Below are 18098 nucleotides of genomic sequence, written 5' to 3'. Positions count from 1 at the left end.
TGCCAACTGACCAACCAACCAACCACAAGTGTTACCTGCTAGGTATACATCAAAATAATCAGATTGTGATCAGATCTATAAATGTAATACTCTGATCTTCACCCTGTCAAGTACGAGAACCAACTGCTGTGGTATAGTGTCAGAGGCTTCGCTTATGACGCTGACGTCTGAGGTTTGATCCCCATAAGGGTCATATATTATATATACAGTGTATACGTTTGGTATTTTGTAATGTTATGGGACACTTTATAATTGTAAGTTGAGATTCTGCTGACATATAGCTTCATTCAGTAGAATTCAATTAAGTTGCCTTCAGAGCTGTTTTCTTGTAGCAAGGCAAGAAGGCTCAGTCTGTGTCTGTTGCGGTAACATGTTAGACAAAAATCCTTGATGAAGAAGACCCCTTTCATTAGAATAATGGAGACTTAAATGACATTTCAACCTGTGAGATGAGTATTTATGCAGCACACAGGACATCCTGCACTATGCCTTCTAAAAACTTCATTATAAAGTGTGTTTCTTTACTTAAAGGGAAGTGTGTAAAGCACATCAGAAGATTGTGTGCCACTTTTCAAAGTATGCGAATCCTTTACCTTCCCAGTCACTATAAATTTATATATACAGTATATAAACACACGCACACAAAACATTTATGGATGCATTGTCCTGAGTTCAAATACCATGTCCATTCATTGTCTGAGTGGAGATTACACACGTATGTATAAAGTTAATTGGTGATTCTGAACTGGTGCTTTGTGGGAGTGTTCTTTAGTGCATACTGTGATGGACTGGCTCCTCATCTAGGGTTGATTCTTGCCTTAGGGCCTGTTCTCCTAACATAGTCTCTAACCCCCCCCTCTGCATTAAGATCTGTCATGCAGTTTTGAAACACTGTGTTATATACAGTATGTATCTTGCCCACTTTAAAAAAAAAATGAAAACTGCTGTTTATTCACAACATTTTATACTTCATTGTTACTTAGTGAAGATTTTTGCCATTTAACTTGCCTCACATTTCCTACTCTTTTCTGGGGTGCCAGAACTCTTTATTCATCTGTAATCTGCTAATTTTGCTTTAGCCCTTTTAAATGTAACTTATCTGCAGCAAAAATGAAACAATTAGGCAATCAAGCTAGAGGGGAGTCTGTGAGCATCTTCTATGCTAATTAATATGAAGTGTGGCAACTTGCTTTCAGTAAACGCAGAGTAAACAAAACATTCTGCCACCGTAATTTTTATTCCTTATTTTACAGGTGAGAGACACCCTAAAGGATGTTAAAGAAGGGGCTCCAACTATAATTACTGTCAAAATCAATGTAGGAGATGAAAACGACAACACTCCCAAATTTGCAGAGAAGTTCATGACAACAAAAGTATCTGTGGGAACACGATCTGGTAAGAGCAGAACATACTTAAAGCTCTTTGAAACGATAAAAAATAAATAAAAAACAATGGTCAGCATCACTAAGAGTGTGCCAACAGAGATTCTGTTGTGTTTTTTTAATGACCTATTTTCTGTTGAGATAACTGCTAACAATCGTTTTGTTTTGCTTCCCACTCTGTAAATCTGATCAGGCTAATGAAAGCCTTTTAAAGCAAACCAAAAATTAGCACACTAATGACACTTAAGTGATGTACTAAAACAACAGCGGATCAAATCTAGGTAACCAAGTATAATATTTAAATTAGACTGAATCTATAGAAAATTATAAGCTGGCTGTGATATGGCAAAAAAAAGGCATACTTTTTGATGGATGTTATGTTAAATATGGCTTTCATGACAATATCTTGTGATATCTTGCCCTTCTCTACATCCTTGACACTGTTACTTGTTCTACTTCTTAGCCATTGCTTCTTCATCTCCTGAGTTTGCGTAAGCTTATGAGCTTTGTTATTGAAGCAGTTTCAGAGCCTTTGTCCATGGGTCTTTTTAACATGTTTTGGTCATTTGCAGCTTTATTATGATTCTGACTCATTTTGAATTGTTTTCATTTATATTTGGTCATAATGCATGCTGTTTGATTATACCTTCATGTATCTCTTTAGCTATGACAAGCGTAATGACCTTTGCTTGTCAGTCCATGTTAGCCCCAACATATTATCATTGATCCCTTCCACCCTATTGAATTCATATCCAGCTTGTGTCAGTCCTCCGATACTCTGCCAGGACCATGGTGCTCACAACTAAGGATTTACCTTTAGTGGGGTGTTACAATTCATTTTGAAACATGTATTAATTCATACAGTGCAATTAAATCTTTCAAATTATAAAGTAATAATACACATGTTTAAACTCGTACATTAAATTATGAGTGAATCAGCCAAATATATTATTTGTGTATTTCAAAGTGAGAGCATCAGAAAGTTTATGACAAAGTACAGAAAACCATTTTATGTCCTAATAGTGAAGTATCTTCACCAACCATACTTTAATTACAGTATTTTTTGGACCATAAGGCGCACTTAAAATCCTTTAATTTTATCAAAAATCGACAATTCGCCTTATAATCCGGTGCGCCTTATGTATTAATTCTGGTTGTGCTTACTGACCTCGAACCGATTTTATGTGGTACACGGTGCTCAAAAATCTGTCAAAATGTTTTAGAATGACTTTGGTAAGCTACTAAGCTGCACCGCTTGATGGATTGTTAGAGCATTACGGCTACCGTAGTCAGGGGCCTCGCGGAGTAATACGTACTGTACTTCAACATACGGTAATATACGGTGTGTTTATTAGGACCCCAAAATGGCACCTGTTAAGAGACATACTTAGGAAGCGGATTTCAAACTCAAGGCTATCAGGCACGCAGTAGAACATGGGAATAGAGCAGCTGTGAGAGAATTCAACATTAATGAATCAATGGTGCAGAAGTGGAGGAAGCAAGAAGATGACCTGCGCCAAGTAAAGAAGACCAAACAGAGTTTCCAAGGGAACAAAGCGAGATGGCCACAGTTAGAGGACAAACTTGAACAGTGGGTTATTGAACAGAGAACAGCAGGTAGAAGCGTCTCTACAGTCTCTATTCGACTCAAGGCAACAGCGGTAGCACGTGACATGAAGATCACTGACTTTCGAAGAGGTCCTTCTTGGTGCTTCCATTTTATGAAAAGACGTAATCTCTCCATCCGCACAAGAACTACCATCTCGTAGCAACTGCCAAAGGATTACGAAAAAAAACTGGCCATTTTCCGCACTTACTGCAAGAACAAGATCGCTGAAAAGAAGATCCGGCCAGAGCACATCAGCAACATGGACAAGGTCCCTCTTACCTTTGACATCCCCGTCAACCGTACTGTTGAGAAAACAGGAACCAGTACGGTATCTATACAGACCACAGGGAATGAGAGGTCATCCTTCACTGTAGTTCTCGGTTGCCAGGCTAATGGCCAGAAACTACCACCCATGGTCATTTTCAAGAGGAAGACTTTGCCAAAAGAAAAGTTTCCGGCCGGCATCATCATCAAAGCTAACCCAAAGGTCTGGATGGACGAGGAGAAGATGAGTGAGTGGCTGAGAGAAGTTTACATCAGGAGACCGGATGGCTTTTTCCACAAATCTCCGTCTCTATTGATCTGTGACTCCATGCGCACCCATCTCACCGATACTGTCAAAATCCAAGTGAAGCAAACTAATTCGGAGCTTGCCATCATTCCGGGTGGATTAACCAAAGAACTCCAACCGTTAGATATCAGCGTCAACAGGTCGCTCAAAGTTAAATTGCGAGCTGCGTGGGAGCATTGGATGACAGAAGGTGAACACACATTCACCAAGACAGGAAGGCAACGCCGGGCGAGTTGCGCCACTATCTGCCAATGGATTGTGGATGCCTGGGCTAAGGTATCAGTCTCAAGTATTGTCCGAGCTTTCACGAAGAGCGGAATCATCACTAAACAGCTAAGTAACAGCAATGAGACTGACTCGGATAATGACGAGAGAGATCCAGGCATGCTTGATGCTGAAATCGCCCAACTATTTACCTCAGACACTGAAGATGAAGAATTTGATGGATTTGTGGAAGAGAAATGAAATGAAAAAGTGAATGTATTGTTTTGTATTTTATGTTACAACTGAACAATGTTGAGAGTTATTGTGAATGAGTTGAATAAAGTTTAACTTATCTGACTGTTTTGTTTCGCTGAATGCACTTTATAATCCGATGCGCCTTATGTATGAAAGTAGACTCATTCATTGATATTGCGCTTTATTGCGCTTTATAATCCGGTGAGCCTTATGGTCCAAAAAATACTTTACTGTACTATGGCTGAGAAGTTCTAGTACTCTGGAAAAGAGTTGTGGTACCAGCTGGGTCACCCCATCTAGTTAAATAAAAAAAAAGGCCAAAAGGGCCCAAACAACAAACATGAACAATTTGCTTTCTGCCTTGGGAATCCAACAGAATGTGATGCCACCTTCTGGGAATACTGTAGCTCCTTTTTGTATTGTTAGGGTCGAAAGGGGCTGAACCTTTTGGGGCTTTGTGGGCATGCCTAGGGTCCCCTTTGGGTGACTGTTTGAAGCTGCAGAGAAAGGAGAAGATACCATTACAATTAATGCCCCCTCTTGTCCCAGTGTGGCACTGCTTACCTCCTCAAAGCCCTGAAGGTGGTCTCCAGATGCACATGTGTGATTTAACTAAAAAAGATTTTCTTATAACAGTAACTTGAATTTTAAGCCTGTTTACTTTTCGAAATATTGCTAAAAAATGCAAGATGTTCATTAGTTGATTTACTTACTACACATTAAGAAGTTAGTTGACTGCTCAATAGACAGACAAATATATTAGATAGACAGACAGAAAAAATATGAAAATAATCTAGAACAAAATGTTAAATAATTTTAATAGTGCTAGTGAATCTATTTTGCTAAATTCTTTCTAATGTTTCACTTCTCAACAGAAATTAAAATAACAAAGGAAAATAAGCATCTCTCTTTTAAGAACAAGGAGAACTTTTTTTTAAGAATAGAAATCTATAAGTTGTTTTTTTAATTTTTGGAATTATTACTGTTGTATTTTTATTGTTATTGTTAGGTTTTCATTAAATTACACTCTGATTTCTTTTTAAATTTTTGATATTGATTGATACTGTGGTTATTTTTGTTGTTACAAATTTTTATTGGATATACTGTATTTTTTTGTGGGTGCTGCCTTGCTAGTCAGGAGTGCCAATGCTAATTAAGTGACAACGCACACTAACTGGCGTCTACATTTTTGACCCTTCAGAGTAAAATCACGCAATAGCATATAGATAAAGTAATATATGGGAATCCCTTCTGTTATATGCAAAATGAATATTGCTGTAAGAGTTGCCAGATTATTAAAAACACAAAGCTCTATCAATAGTGTTCAACTATTATGATTGCAGAGCTCATTGAATCTCAAAAACAAGCTTTATCTCCAAAACTAGTCCTCAAGGCTACCACAAAACCCTGAAACATAAATAAAACCTGACCTGAAGCAGGCTTTGTACCATGCACAAGGCAACAGGCACCAAAGCTTTTTATTATACAAAAAGGGAAAGGGGAATTGAAAACCCCTGTGTCATAGAATCAAAAACATTGAGCTTTATAATAAGATTTATTTTAAAAAGATTGAAAAAATAAACAAAGCAGGAAAGTTTAACAAAACAGACAAATGGAAGACAACCAAATGATAACAAAATTGAATCCACAATGCAAAGCAACAATATTCAAAGAGAGAATAAAATGTAAAAAAACTGAAAAGAGAAAAACAAAAAATACAATAATCTAAAAATGTGAACTAAACAACGCAAGCTGGTAAGGTAGCAAATGCCCCTGTTATGGTAAATACAAATTGTCTGAGGATTATTGTGACTGAGAAAAGACCAGAAGATGGTAATGGAAATAAGACATCATCGGGGTGAGAAGCAAAGTCGTAACTAGGATGTCAAAACAGAATGTGAATATCCAAGCCATGGGACAAGACAAAATCTTCACAGCATTTCTACCATGAAGTCATTAATAGGTAATGTGACAAACATTAAAAACAAGACGTTAGCCAAAATCAACTTTTAAGAAAAAAGGCCAAAATTTAAAATAAAACATGGAAATATGATTTGCAGACGCAAAAAGCACAAAAACATGCATGTAAGAACTAATTATTATTATATCTTCAGCCCTGGCTTGAGGCCTCTCCCATAGGAAAATTTTACTGCTCAAAGGTTGATCGTTGATGGCTCATGAAACTTTAAATAGATTCTCATTTATGTTTCATTTAAGAATCAATTTTGTCACAGATGTTTCTCCTAAAATTCTTTATAAAAAATATCTTCAGAGAAAAACGAGACACAAGATACAACTGAGGTAAAATGAGTGAAAATTGAGAAATTGGTATGAAAAGCATGGTATATTTTGTGCAATCTCCTTCTAGTCCTGTTTTACCCTCTTTGAAGCTTTGAAGACTTCATATTTTTTACTAATCGCAGGACTGACACCTTCATTCAAGGTGGCTTACAATATTTGAGATATGATTCGTTACATTTCTTTTGTTTTTCCAATTGGAGTGTAGGCAGAAAAATTGACTTGCACAGGGTCACCTGGCGTCAGTAGTGGTATTTGAATCAGCAAACACAGAGCTTGAACTCTAAAGTCTTAACCACTATGCCACACTGCTTGCCTTTTCTTCCAGACTGAGTATGATCGAATTGGAGCACAGTATAAATTAGAGCAAGTAGCATTGTTATTTAGAAGGAAGGGCTACAATTTTGTAATTATAGTAAACTGTTTTTTTTACCACAAACAACTGTCCATACATTTCACCATATATTACTAAGCATGCAATGTAAATACTTTCAAATTGTAAAACAAATGTCAAGACACTACTTGGAAAATCTTAGCCCACCATGTGACTTTGCTGGGATATCAGCTGAAACTGAATAGGAGAGAGAATAGGAGGTGAGAATACCGAGGTATTTTTTTGTCAGGAGAAAAATCTGTGAAGCATCAGCCAGAAGATCATGTCTCCATTTTTCTTTTTTTTCTGATCTCATTGTTGTCTAGGACAAGCCAAAAATATATTAAGGAAACCTCTTTTGATTTTTCGTTCTCATGGGCAGAGTTATGTTATAAAAGTTATATTATCAAGACTGAAAGCTGTCCCTCGATGTCAGAGATGGACAGCCCACCCACTTAGGGTCAACATACAGTTTACTAAAAGCCATAAGATAAAGAACTAATAAATGCATGATTAAAACAAGATCCATCCATCCATCTTCCAACCCGCTGAATCCGAACACAGGGTCACGGGGGGTCTGCTGGAGCCAATCCCAGCCAACACAGGGCACAAGGTAGGAACCAATCCCAGGCAGGGTGCCAACCCACCACAGTTAAAACAAGATAATACAAGAATATTAATTTAAATGATATTCATTAAGAAATAATAAAATGCAAAAAGAAAGAAAACAAAAACATAAGTTACACAGTAATATTCAGAATACTAAATGCATGAATAAAGAGAAAATAAATTAGAGTAAGGGATTAAACCCTGGCAAGGCCATAAGAAGCTAGTGATGAAATTCTAGCTGTACCATAACGCTATAACATAAACATTCAGAAACAGTGAATTTTCCAGTTATTTACTCACTGCCTCCATCTGTTTACCAAAATAATACATTCTTAAATTAAAAATGTGTCATTAGGTAAACTCTGTTTTTTCACATTAGCGTTTCATTCTTAATTGGTAATACATCTCCCTAATTTTTTGAGTCAGCTGAAGGAATGAAATAATAGTGGTTAAATAACACATAGATTTTGTAGTCAATATTCTGCTCGCAATATATAAGGTTATTTAAGGCAAAGAACTGAAAATTAAATAAACAAAACAGGCGAACATCATGTATTTCCGTTTAGAGCAGGAGTCGCCAACTCTGGTCCAGGAGGACCACCATGGCTGCAGGTTTTTATTCCAACCCTTTTCTTAATGAGTGACCTGTTTTTGCAGCTAATTAACTTCTTTTGAACTAATTTTAATTGACTTGCTCTTGAAGACTCAGACCCCTTAATTGTTTCTTTTTCCTTAATTAGCATCCAAACAATAATGAGATACAAAATGAGTCAAAACAGCTGGTGTTCATCATACAATATCTGAAAATAAAGAAGATGAAGGTCTCAGGAATGTTGGTCTGCTCAGGTCCCCAAAACATTTTAACAGTGCTCTTAGAAAGAGAAAATCAACAATTTCAGAAATGTCTGCTAATGCACCATGAGGGCAGCAACAAGCCATGGTATTAAAGAACGAGATTAATTAATGACAAAAATTGGCACCTCATTAAGCAGCTGGTTGGAATGAAATTGGTTGGAGTTTGAGGCCTTGACTTAGTTGGTGTTCTGTTGGCTCCCTCACGTCACATTTCATTTCTGTTTGGGTGCCATTTAAGGAAAGAAATGAAGCAATTCTGAGGAACAATGAAGAAATTCAGGGGAGCAAATCTTAAAAAGGCAATTCAATTAAAATGAATTCACAAGAAGTTAATTAGCAGCACAAACAGGGCACTCATTAAAAAAGGGTTAGAATGAAAACCTGCAGCCACATGCTCCTCCAGGACCGGAGTTGGCGACCCCTGGTTTAGAGATCTTTCAAGCACCAAGCCATCAAACTGCACATATTGGTTAATGTGCGCCTTGCAGATACTTTGAAAGAATAAAAAGAAACCTGCCAGAACCACCAAAACAAGAAAGCTGATAAAAATGATTTATGTGGTTTCAAATACTTACCAATTGCTTAATTCAGCTGATATGTTGAAAGGTTATACCAAACCTGCTACAGAGGGGTTATCGCAAACAGGAGAGCAAAATAAAAGAAAAAAAATGGCTATGAAAACAAATAGGGTCCTTGTACTACATGCACAGGCTCTAATGAATAAAGGCAGGTTAGCCATTGAGCTAATAAAAGGATTCATTATTAACTCAGATGGGTATTATGAATAATAATGATGGCATGCTATTTTGTCATTCTAATACAGTCAGTGTGATTGAAACCTTCTTGCTAGTAACCTTGAAATGCATTTGTTATGCAGTAGAATCTCAGCAAATGGTGCTGGCATTTTCTCTGCATGTCTGTGAAGCAAAATGGATGCACATAAATTAAAACCACATTTGTGTGATTCAAGTGTATTCAGCTTCTCTGTATAATGAAAGATGAAAATTCAATTAATATTCTTGAGTGCCAGCAAAGGGGCTGATGACAGTAGACTCTCAAGGCATTCTCAATGTGAGCTGGGTTTATAGTGTCTGCATGTGGCTCTTGCAGTCAGGGTGGGTTGCTGCTGCCTCACAACTTCAGTGAACAGGGTCATTTTTTGAGTCAAGTTTGTAAGTTCTCCATATGTTTTCACACTTCCCTCCTTATCCAAAAAACATATTAGGTTAATCAGATCCTATACATTGATTTTGTTTGTGTGAATGGGTGCATAGGTGTGCACCGAATGCTGCTTTGATAGCTTCTAATCATTTTTTATTTGAAGAGCAGGTAGACCAGGGTTTAAGACCAGTTAGATCTAGTTAGATAAGTAGCACATTCTGTTTATTTAACTTTTACAATAATACTCAAGTACAAAATCATTTATTTATCTATAATAATATAAATTTATAAGCTATTATACAGTATGTATTTTCACTTTTGTTTGAGTGAATTTTTAAAGCTATGGTCTGTGTTTCCATCTTTAATGTGCACACATATGCTTTACATTACTGGGTTCTTCCTACTCACTGATTTTATGTTTAGTTATAATTTGAAACTCCGAAGATAACTTTCCTTAACACAGAAAAATGTATTTTATGTGAGTAAAATCTGTGACAGTTGAATACACAAAAATGAATACTTTTTACCTTTCTCTTGTATTTTGTTTTTTTTTTCAGTCTCTTGTATCTCTTGTGTTTTGATAAAATTGATCATTTGAACTTGCTTGATTAAAATGAGAAGTGAATTATAATTTAGTTGAAATCCTTTGGTTTTGTTTATAACGTCCCCATTTTCATACTCCATTTGTTTCCATTAGCAGATGTACAGTACATTACTACTGCCCTAATAAACATCAGAGTCAATAATGTGTAATGTTAAAACAATAAGAACATTGCTGCTCTAATGTTGAATATGATTTGTAAAAGAATTTATAAATTGGTACTGAATTGACACTGAATTTTCCTGATGAGTTTTATGGCTACAAACTGATGACTTTAATAAGCACAAACATTAACACTAATAAACACATTTGCAACTATATAATTTACTCATGTTTGCGTACATAATATTTGTTTCTTGTTATACATTGAATACATTGAATTCATTTATTTTTTATGAACTGGAATAAATATAAAATTCATGAATGATGACAGGATGTAGTGGAAGCAGCTTTTTCTTGAAATAAAATAGCTGACATAAATGAAACACCTGCCACCAATGGAAAGTTCCATTAATGAATACTCTAATGAGTCTGTGCTCACTTATTCCAGCCAGTTGAAGGTAATTGTTCTTATACAAGACATCTAGAAACATAGACAGTTATTTTAATGAACATTGATTTTATTTTCCAGTGCCTAGCACTGGCATTGTTTTTTTCCAAATGCATTTAAGCAATGAAATACAAAGAATATATTATGTATTAATAAGCAGAGGAAACTTTTCACTTAAAATATGTGCTTGTCCCTGAGCTCATCTTAGACTCTGCTTTATTTAATATTCATACTCATTGTGTATTAACTGTAAGCGTGCTGAAATATTTAACCTGGAAATCCATATCCACCAGAGGCTAGATGGAATGATTAAATAATATGCCTTACACCTGTCATGTACAATACACATTGAATATAGACAGATCACCCCAGGGGCTCTGTTTTCATACTGTCTGTTGAGAACATGTCTTAAATGTTTTACTGCAAATTGAGTGTGTGTGCCCTGGGATGGAGTGGTGCCCTCCACATTGTTGGTTCCTGTGTTATGCTCAGTGCCACTGGTTCCCTGTGACCCTAAGTTGGATATGCAGATTAAAAACTGGATCCATGAATGAATGACTGTATTTGTATAAGACAATCTATAGCTGTTTTGTTATAAAAAGGGTAGGTATGGTAAATGTTATCAACATCGGGATTAAATACTTAACATTAATTGCTCCAAGTAAGTTATGCTTTCTTATCTAATAAGTGAATGTACCGTACTTGTATGTATGCCATGTTAACACAACAAGCACATTCTTATTACAACAGTTGAAAAAGTAATTTATTTACAAGTAATTGTAAAACTATCTATGAAATGAAAATGAAATGAAATGCTTACAGCAGCTAAGGCCTTGATTCTGCTCTAAACTCAAAACAGCTAACAGGTTTACAGAGTTAACAAGTGACAGTTTACACCGGTGTGAAGAGTGTTGTGATGGTACATAGGTTAGTACTGGTGCCTCAGAACTCCCAAAGCCTGGGCTCATTATAATGTATACTGTATACAGAGGTTGCATCTTCTCTTCGTGTCCGTTTTGATTTTCTCTTATATTCTAAAAAATGGCACTTTAAATTGGCCCAAATGAGTGAGTGTGACTGAATATGCATTGCAATAGGTTGACATCCTTTTCTGGATTTCTTTAGTTTATATTTGATTTCTGTTGGTATAAATAGTAAATTTAAATTGTCAGCAAGTACATGGGAGCTCCTTCCTTTTTACCAGTATTACTTTCAGAGTTGGTTCCCCACAATCCTGAAATGCAAACACCAGGAGTAGAAGATGAATGTCAGGATGTACATTTCAGGTTTCAACGTGATTAAATATACCACATCTTTTTTCCACTAGGAGTTCCATTTATGAAACTTCATGCTATAGATCTCGATGACCCAGAAACCTTAAATGGAGATCTCCGCTACAGCATAATTCAGCAGACTCCTGAAACAACAGATAGCCATGTGTTTTTTCTTGACCCCAACAGCGGTTCTATGTCTCTGACTGAAAATGGCAAGTAGAATCATTACTATGGAAGTGTTAATAGTCATTAAGAATGCTACACATATCTGTATCTAAATACCTAAAGAGAACAAAATTTGACGTATGATTTTTCGATTTATTTCTGTTTTGATATACTTTATTAAACCTTGTGAGGAAATTGTCATTTTGCATGACATTTAGGGGTTATGTGACATCATATTCCTTTTTGTCCATTTTACCATATACAGTACATACATTGTACTTGCCAAACGATACTGTATTTAAGTATTATTATTGTGCATTTACAGTAACTTGAATAACAATATACTTAAAGATACACACATATCATTGTCTGGACCATTACTCAAGTTATTTAGTACACTGTAATAACAGTTAATTGCACTGTACTAAAACAGGTAATTCCAGATTTGGTACAATCTAATAAGGATCACCTATCTTAATAAAACAATATATATCTGTGTGTCTGTCTGTGTGTTTGTCCAGTTGCTATGTCTCTATCATTCCATAAGATAGTGCATCACAAACATTTATAGTAATAAAATACATTTCATCTGTCATTCCAATAGATTGCGCCTCACAAACATTACCACCTCTTTTATGAATCCCATACCAAATGGCATATACCAGAGACATATGCATTTCATGGTTCACTGCAAATGTTAATGTGTGGTCTACGTTGATTACTTAGAATTCAACCCATCTTAGACAGGTAGCACAGGTAGTTGACTTTAAAGGGTTTCCAGTTTCTTGTGATAAACAGTTAAACTAAACACAAAAGGTTGGTAGTCAGGCATTAAACTTCTTATTCTTTCACACCAGCAAAGGTAAATGATTGAAGAAAAAGAAGAAATAGAGACTAGGTCACAAAGCATGCTTTATTTTAAAATTATGTGTATTTTAACACAAGGCCTAAAAAAGCAAGTACATTTGGAAAATGACCATGCCGTGCATGTTTTTGAAACAAAGACCAAGATTCTTAAATGAATGGTAGTGCTGTTGCTATATAAATTGTACAGTGACTAGTGTTTTGCAGTCCTTTTCTAGAATTTCAGCTTACCATATACTTCTACCCTGTATCACATATTCTTATATATATATATATATATATATATATATATATATATATATATATATATATATATATATATATATATATATAATATTAATAATCTGGAGGACAGAAGGAAGTGCCAGCTCATACTTTAATTCCACCCAAGATGTCAAACACATAGGACAAATAAGCAGCCCTACCACAGCCCAGGTTCTTTTGGAAAATATGACCTATCCATCTTTTTCATTTTCATGAATCAGCAGTGAGAGGAAGGGGGAAAAAAAGTCAACAGCATTTTTAGTCTTGTGTCCCATAACTCATAGACTAATTTAAGCTGCAGTCCCTAAAGTAGAATAACTGATAATAAATAAATAAATAAAGTGGTGCCTAATTAGTCAGACAGACAAGCTAAGCTTTCTTCCAATTGCTTTATTTCCTTTGTCATGTGGGCTAGCAGCTGTATTGTTACTTTGGAAAATGTTTTTTAACCAATAGGGTGTTTTTCAAGTTGTTTTAAGTTCAGGTTTATTGTTTTGTGGTGAGAGTAGAGTGAAATTATTACTTCCTGACTGAAATTAAGGGATCAAAATTAAATAGAGCTGCTTTCTACCTGGTGTTTCTGGTTTAGGTTCAAGCCTCCACAACCATAGTCTGTAATGATTGAAATACAGTCTGAAGCTCTTTCAATGCCTGCATTATAGAAGAAGCACATGTATAAAATAACAGTATCAAAAGGACATGATCAAAGTGGAGCATATGATACTATTTATCTTGACTTTCAGAAAGCATTTAATAAGGTGCCACATGAGAGGTTGGGCATCAAACTAAAAAAGTGGCAGTTCAGGTTGATGTTTCTGGATGGGTGCAGAATTGCCTCAGGCACAGGAAGCAGAGGGTGATGGTATGAAGAACCTTATTAAAATTGGCTGATGTTAAAAGTGTTATTACACAGGGGTCAGTGCTAGGGCCGCTGCTATTTTATATACAGTATATGTATATATGATTTGGATAGGAATATAAGTAACAAGCTGGTTAAGTGTAGTCGGTTATCCCATGAAAGGCTTATGTTTATTGCTTTCATAACATCTGTGAAGCCCAAAAAAACAGTGTTCAGAATTTCAGATGACAAACACACTGCATACATTGACAAGAGGCAAGCTTATATTCAAATTATCTGAGAAAACAGCTCTTCATTCCAACACTTTGAGTAGCAGAGAAATAATAGAACAGGCCCTTGCTGGCGTGAGCATATTCTGGCTTGAGTAAATGCTGGCGGGGCTGGTCGCTGCTGCTCACCGGTAACTAGACTGATGATTTTTAGCTAGCTTTTTGTCTTCATGTTTCTCTGGTCATACCCAGTTTGTTCAGCTTGGGAATTTTAGATCGCAGCCACCTCAGTTGCCAGTGGTGTTCCCCAGGGCTCTATTTTGGGTCCTCTTCTATTTACTATCTACTTCTACCACTTGGCAATATTTTTAGGAGATTTGGTATTCAGTTTAATTTGTCTACTAAGCTTTATTCTACCTCTCCTCCTATCATCCTCACTGATTGTCTTGCTGAAATAAAAGACTGGTTCTCCTCTGCTTTCTCAAACTTAACAATGATGAAACTGAGGTTCTCCTCATTGGTACTAAATCTACTCTTGCCAGACTTGACAATTTTTCCTTGACATATAGTTCTGTAGTTTCTCCTTTTTCTCACAGCAATTTATCTTTCAAAGCACATATTAACAGTATTACCCAGTCTGTATATTTTCACCTTCACAATATAAACCGCCTTTTCCATTTCTTACACCTAATAGTACTGCTGTCCTTGTACATGCTTTGATAACATCTTGCATTGATTACTGTAATTCTGTGTTGGTTGATCTTCTTCGCAAGCTTTTGCATAGGCTTCAGCTGGTTCAAAATTCTGCTGCTCATGAATCATCAGAACCACCTCCATAGAACTTGTTACTCCGGTTCTTTGTAAACTCCATTGACTTCCTGTGAAATATCGTATTGATTTCAAGATTTTGCCATTAATATTCAAAGCTCCTCATAATCTGGCACCTCCATATCTCTCAGATCTTGTACATCTATATACCTGCTCCTACTCTTAGATCTTCTTATTCAAATTTCCTTGCTATGCCTTCTGCTCGTTTATCTACCATGGGGTATAGATCCTTTAGCTTCATTACTCCTCATCTTTGGAACTTCCTCCCTCAAGATATCCAGAGCATTGTGTCACATCCCAACTTCAAATCTAGGCTTAAAACTTATCTGATTTTGTTTTTTGACTGTATGTTTTTTTCACTTTATGACCATAGTTTTATAATGTTATTTTATTTTAATTATTTTTATTATAAATTTTTCCTTTACTTATTGTAAGGTGTCCTTGGTTGCCATGAAAGGTGCCTTTAAATAAAATGAATTAATATTATAATTATTATTGCACTTACACCATGCAGCCAGTCTCACCACCTCTGCCATGTATGTGGAGACGTCTTTGTTCTTAATGAGACCCACCACCATCTTGTCATCTGCAAACTGGTTTTTGAGAAAGGAAGATGTGAAGGATCTGGATGCAAAAGATCATGGAGGAATCAAGTGGCAACAACTTAACTTGAATGAATGTTTTAGAAGTGGAGAGTGAAAATTGAAAAGTGAATTTATAATATGGGAAAGAAAACAAGAAGAAATCATCGAAATATGCATACTTTCACATGTTTTTCTTGTCACTGCCTCCATTGATCCAGGATCAGCTCTGTAGTAATATATAAACAGAATCCATCATAATACTGTTTTAAGTCAACAAAGGTTTGGGATTCCAAGTGGAAAAAATCCTGTTTAATAGCATATACAGTACTGTGCAACAGTTTTAGGCAGGTGTGAAAAAATGCTGTAAACAAAGAATGCTTTCAGAAATATAAATAATGATTGTTTATTGTTATCAATTTACAAAATGCAAAGTGAGTGAACAAAAGAAAAATCTAAATCAAATCAATATTTGGTGTTACTACCTTTTGCTTTCAAACCAGCCTCAATTCTTATAGGTACACTTGCACAAAGTCAGGGATTTTGTAGGATTATAGTCCAGTGTATGATCAAGCAATTATACCAAACAGGTGCTAATGATCATCAATGTCACACGTAGGTTGAAACACAGTCATTAACTGAAATAGAAACAGCTGTGTAGGAGGCTTAAAACTGGGTGAGGAACAGCCAAACTCTGCTACCAAGTCGAGGCTGTGGAAGACAGTTTCATGTCATGGCAAGATTGAACACAGCAACAAGACACAAGGTAGTTATACTGCATCAGCAAGGTCTCTCCCAGACAAAGATTTCAAAGCAGACTGGGGTTTCAAGATGTGCTGTTGAAGCTCTTTTGAAGAAGCACAAAGAAACGGGCAACGTTGAGGATCATAGACGCAGTGGTCGGCCAATGAAACTTAGTGCAGCAGATGAAAGACACATCAAGCTTATTACCCTTCGAAATTGGAAGATGTCCAGCAGTGCCATCAGCTCAGAACTGGCAGAAACCAGTGGGACCCAGGTACACCCATCTACTGTCCGGAGAAGTCTGGCCAGAAGTGGTCTTCATGGAAGAGTTGCAGCCAAAAAGCCATACCTCCGACGTGAAAACAAGGCCAAGCGACTCAAGTATGCACGAAAACATAGGAACTGGGGTGCAGAAAAATGGCAGCAGGTGCTCTGGACTGATGAGTCAAAATTTGAAATATTTGGCTGTAGCAGAAGGCAGTTTCTTTGTCAAAGGGTTGGAGAGCGGTACAATAATGAGTGTCTGCAGGCAACAGTGAAGCATGGTGGAGGTTCCTTGAACATTTGGGGCTGCATTTCTGCAAATGGAGTCGTAGATTTGGTCAGGATTAATGGTGTTCTCAATGCTAAGAAATATAGGCAGATACTTATCCATCATGCAATACCATCAGGGAGGCGTATGATTGGCCCCAAATTTATTCTGCAGCAGGACAACGACCCCAAACATACAGCCAAAGTCATTAAGAACTATCTTCAGCGTAAAGAAGAACAAGAAGTCCTGGAAGTGATGGTATGGACCCCACAGAGCCCTGATCTCAACATCATCGAGTGTGTCTGGGATTACATGAAGAGACAGAAGGATGTGAGGAAGCCTACATCCACAGAAGATCTGTGGTTAGTTCTCCAAGATGTTTGGAACAACCTACCAGCCAAGTTCCTTCAAAAACTGTGTGCAAGTGTACCTAGAAGAATTGATGCTGTTTTGAAGGCAAAGGGTGGTCACACCAAATATTGATTTGATTTAGATTTCTCTTTTGTTCATTCACTGCATTTTGTTGATTGATGAAAATAAATGATTAACACTTCCATTTTTGAAAGCATTCTTTGTTTACAGCATTTTTTCACACCTGCCTAAAACTTTTGCACAGTACTGTACTTCCTCAGGACAATACTGACAGAATCTTTAGCTTTCAGCCCCTTTATGATGTGCTCATAAGATCTTCTGACCCCAAAGTAAGCATCCTTGGTTCTTTAATATACTCTGGTGGCAATAAAACACAGGCATATGAACACGTTTTTATCAGGGTAATGGTTCTTCTTCCTGCCAACTACTTCCTGACAATGGAGAGGAAATGGGCATTTGATTTTCTTCTCACCCACAGACGTTGTCCCTGTTTGTCTCCTTTATGGCAGTCCTTATAAAAATACCTGAATGATCATATGTTGGCTCCTTTAGTGGCCTAAATGTTTCATAGGTCATACAGGTGATTGCTGGGGTTAGTTAGATTTCAATCCCAGTGGCTGCAGGGTTTTTTTCCAACCTGTTGTCCAATCAGTGAGTCTTCTTCCCTCTTACTAATTTGAATGATTTTTTTTTCTCTTATTCTACACTTACAAAAGAGCAGTGTGAGATTTACATTCCTAATACATTTAGGAATATGTGAGCTTCTTCCATAGATTTAGGTTCTTAACTCTGCATTATCAGGTCCTATTAATTCACCATTTCTCTGTGGAGTTTATGCTCTTAATAGTATCCTAATAATGACAATTAATGATAAACAAAGGATACATTAGGGGAAATTATACAGAATGGTGAAAGACGTAACAACAGAAACTATAATG

The 18098-nt window shown here is 36.4% G+C and overlaps 1 protein-coding gene across 1 annotated transcript in view; it reads left to right on the top strand.

Moving 5' to 3' along the window:
* Nucleotides 1-18098, top strand: part of cdh16 (cadherin 16, KSP-cadherin) — a 175563-nt gene that overhangs the window by 32588 nt on the left and 124877 nt on the right. Inside the window, exons 5-6 of the mRNA XM_051932212.1 lie at nt 1254-1395; nt 11796-11954. Of these exons, the coding sequence (XP_051788172.1) occupies nt 1254-1395; nt 11796-11954 (301 nt within the window). The remainder of the gene's footprint in view (nt 1-1253; nt 1396-11795; nt 11955-18098) is intronic.

Source organism: Erpetoichthys calabaricus, chromosome 9 (genome assembly GCF_900747795.2).
Source record: "Erpetoichthys calabaricus chromosome 9, fErpCal1.3, whole genome shotgun sequence".
Taxonomy (NCBI): Eukaryota; Metazoa; Chordata; class Cladistia; order Polypteriformes; family Polypteridae; genus Erpetoichthys; species Erpetoichthys calabaricus.
Note: the sequence above shows the minus strand (reverse complement) of the source record. Positions and strands in the feature narration are given on the sequence as shown.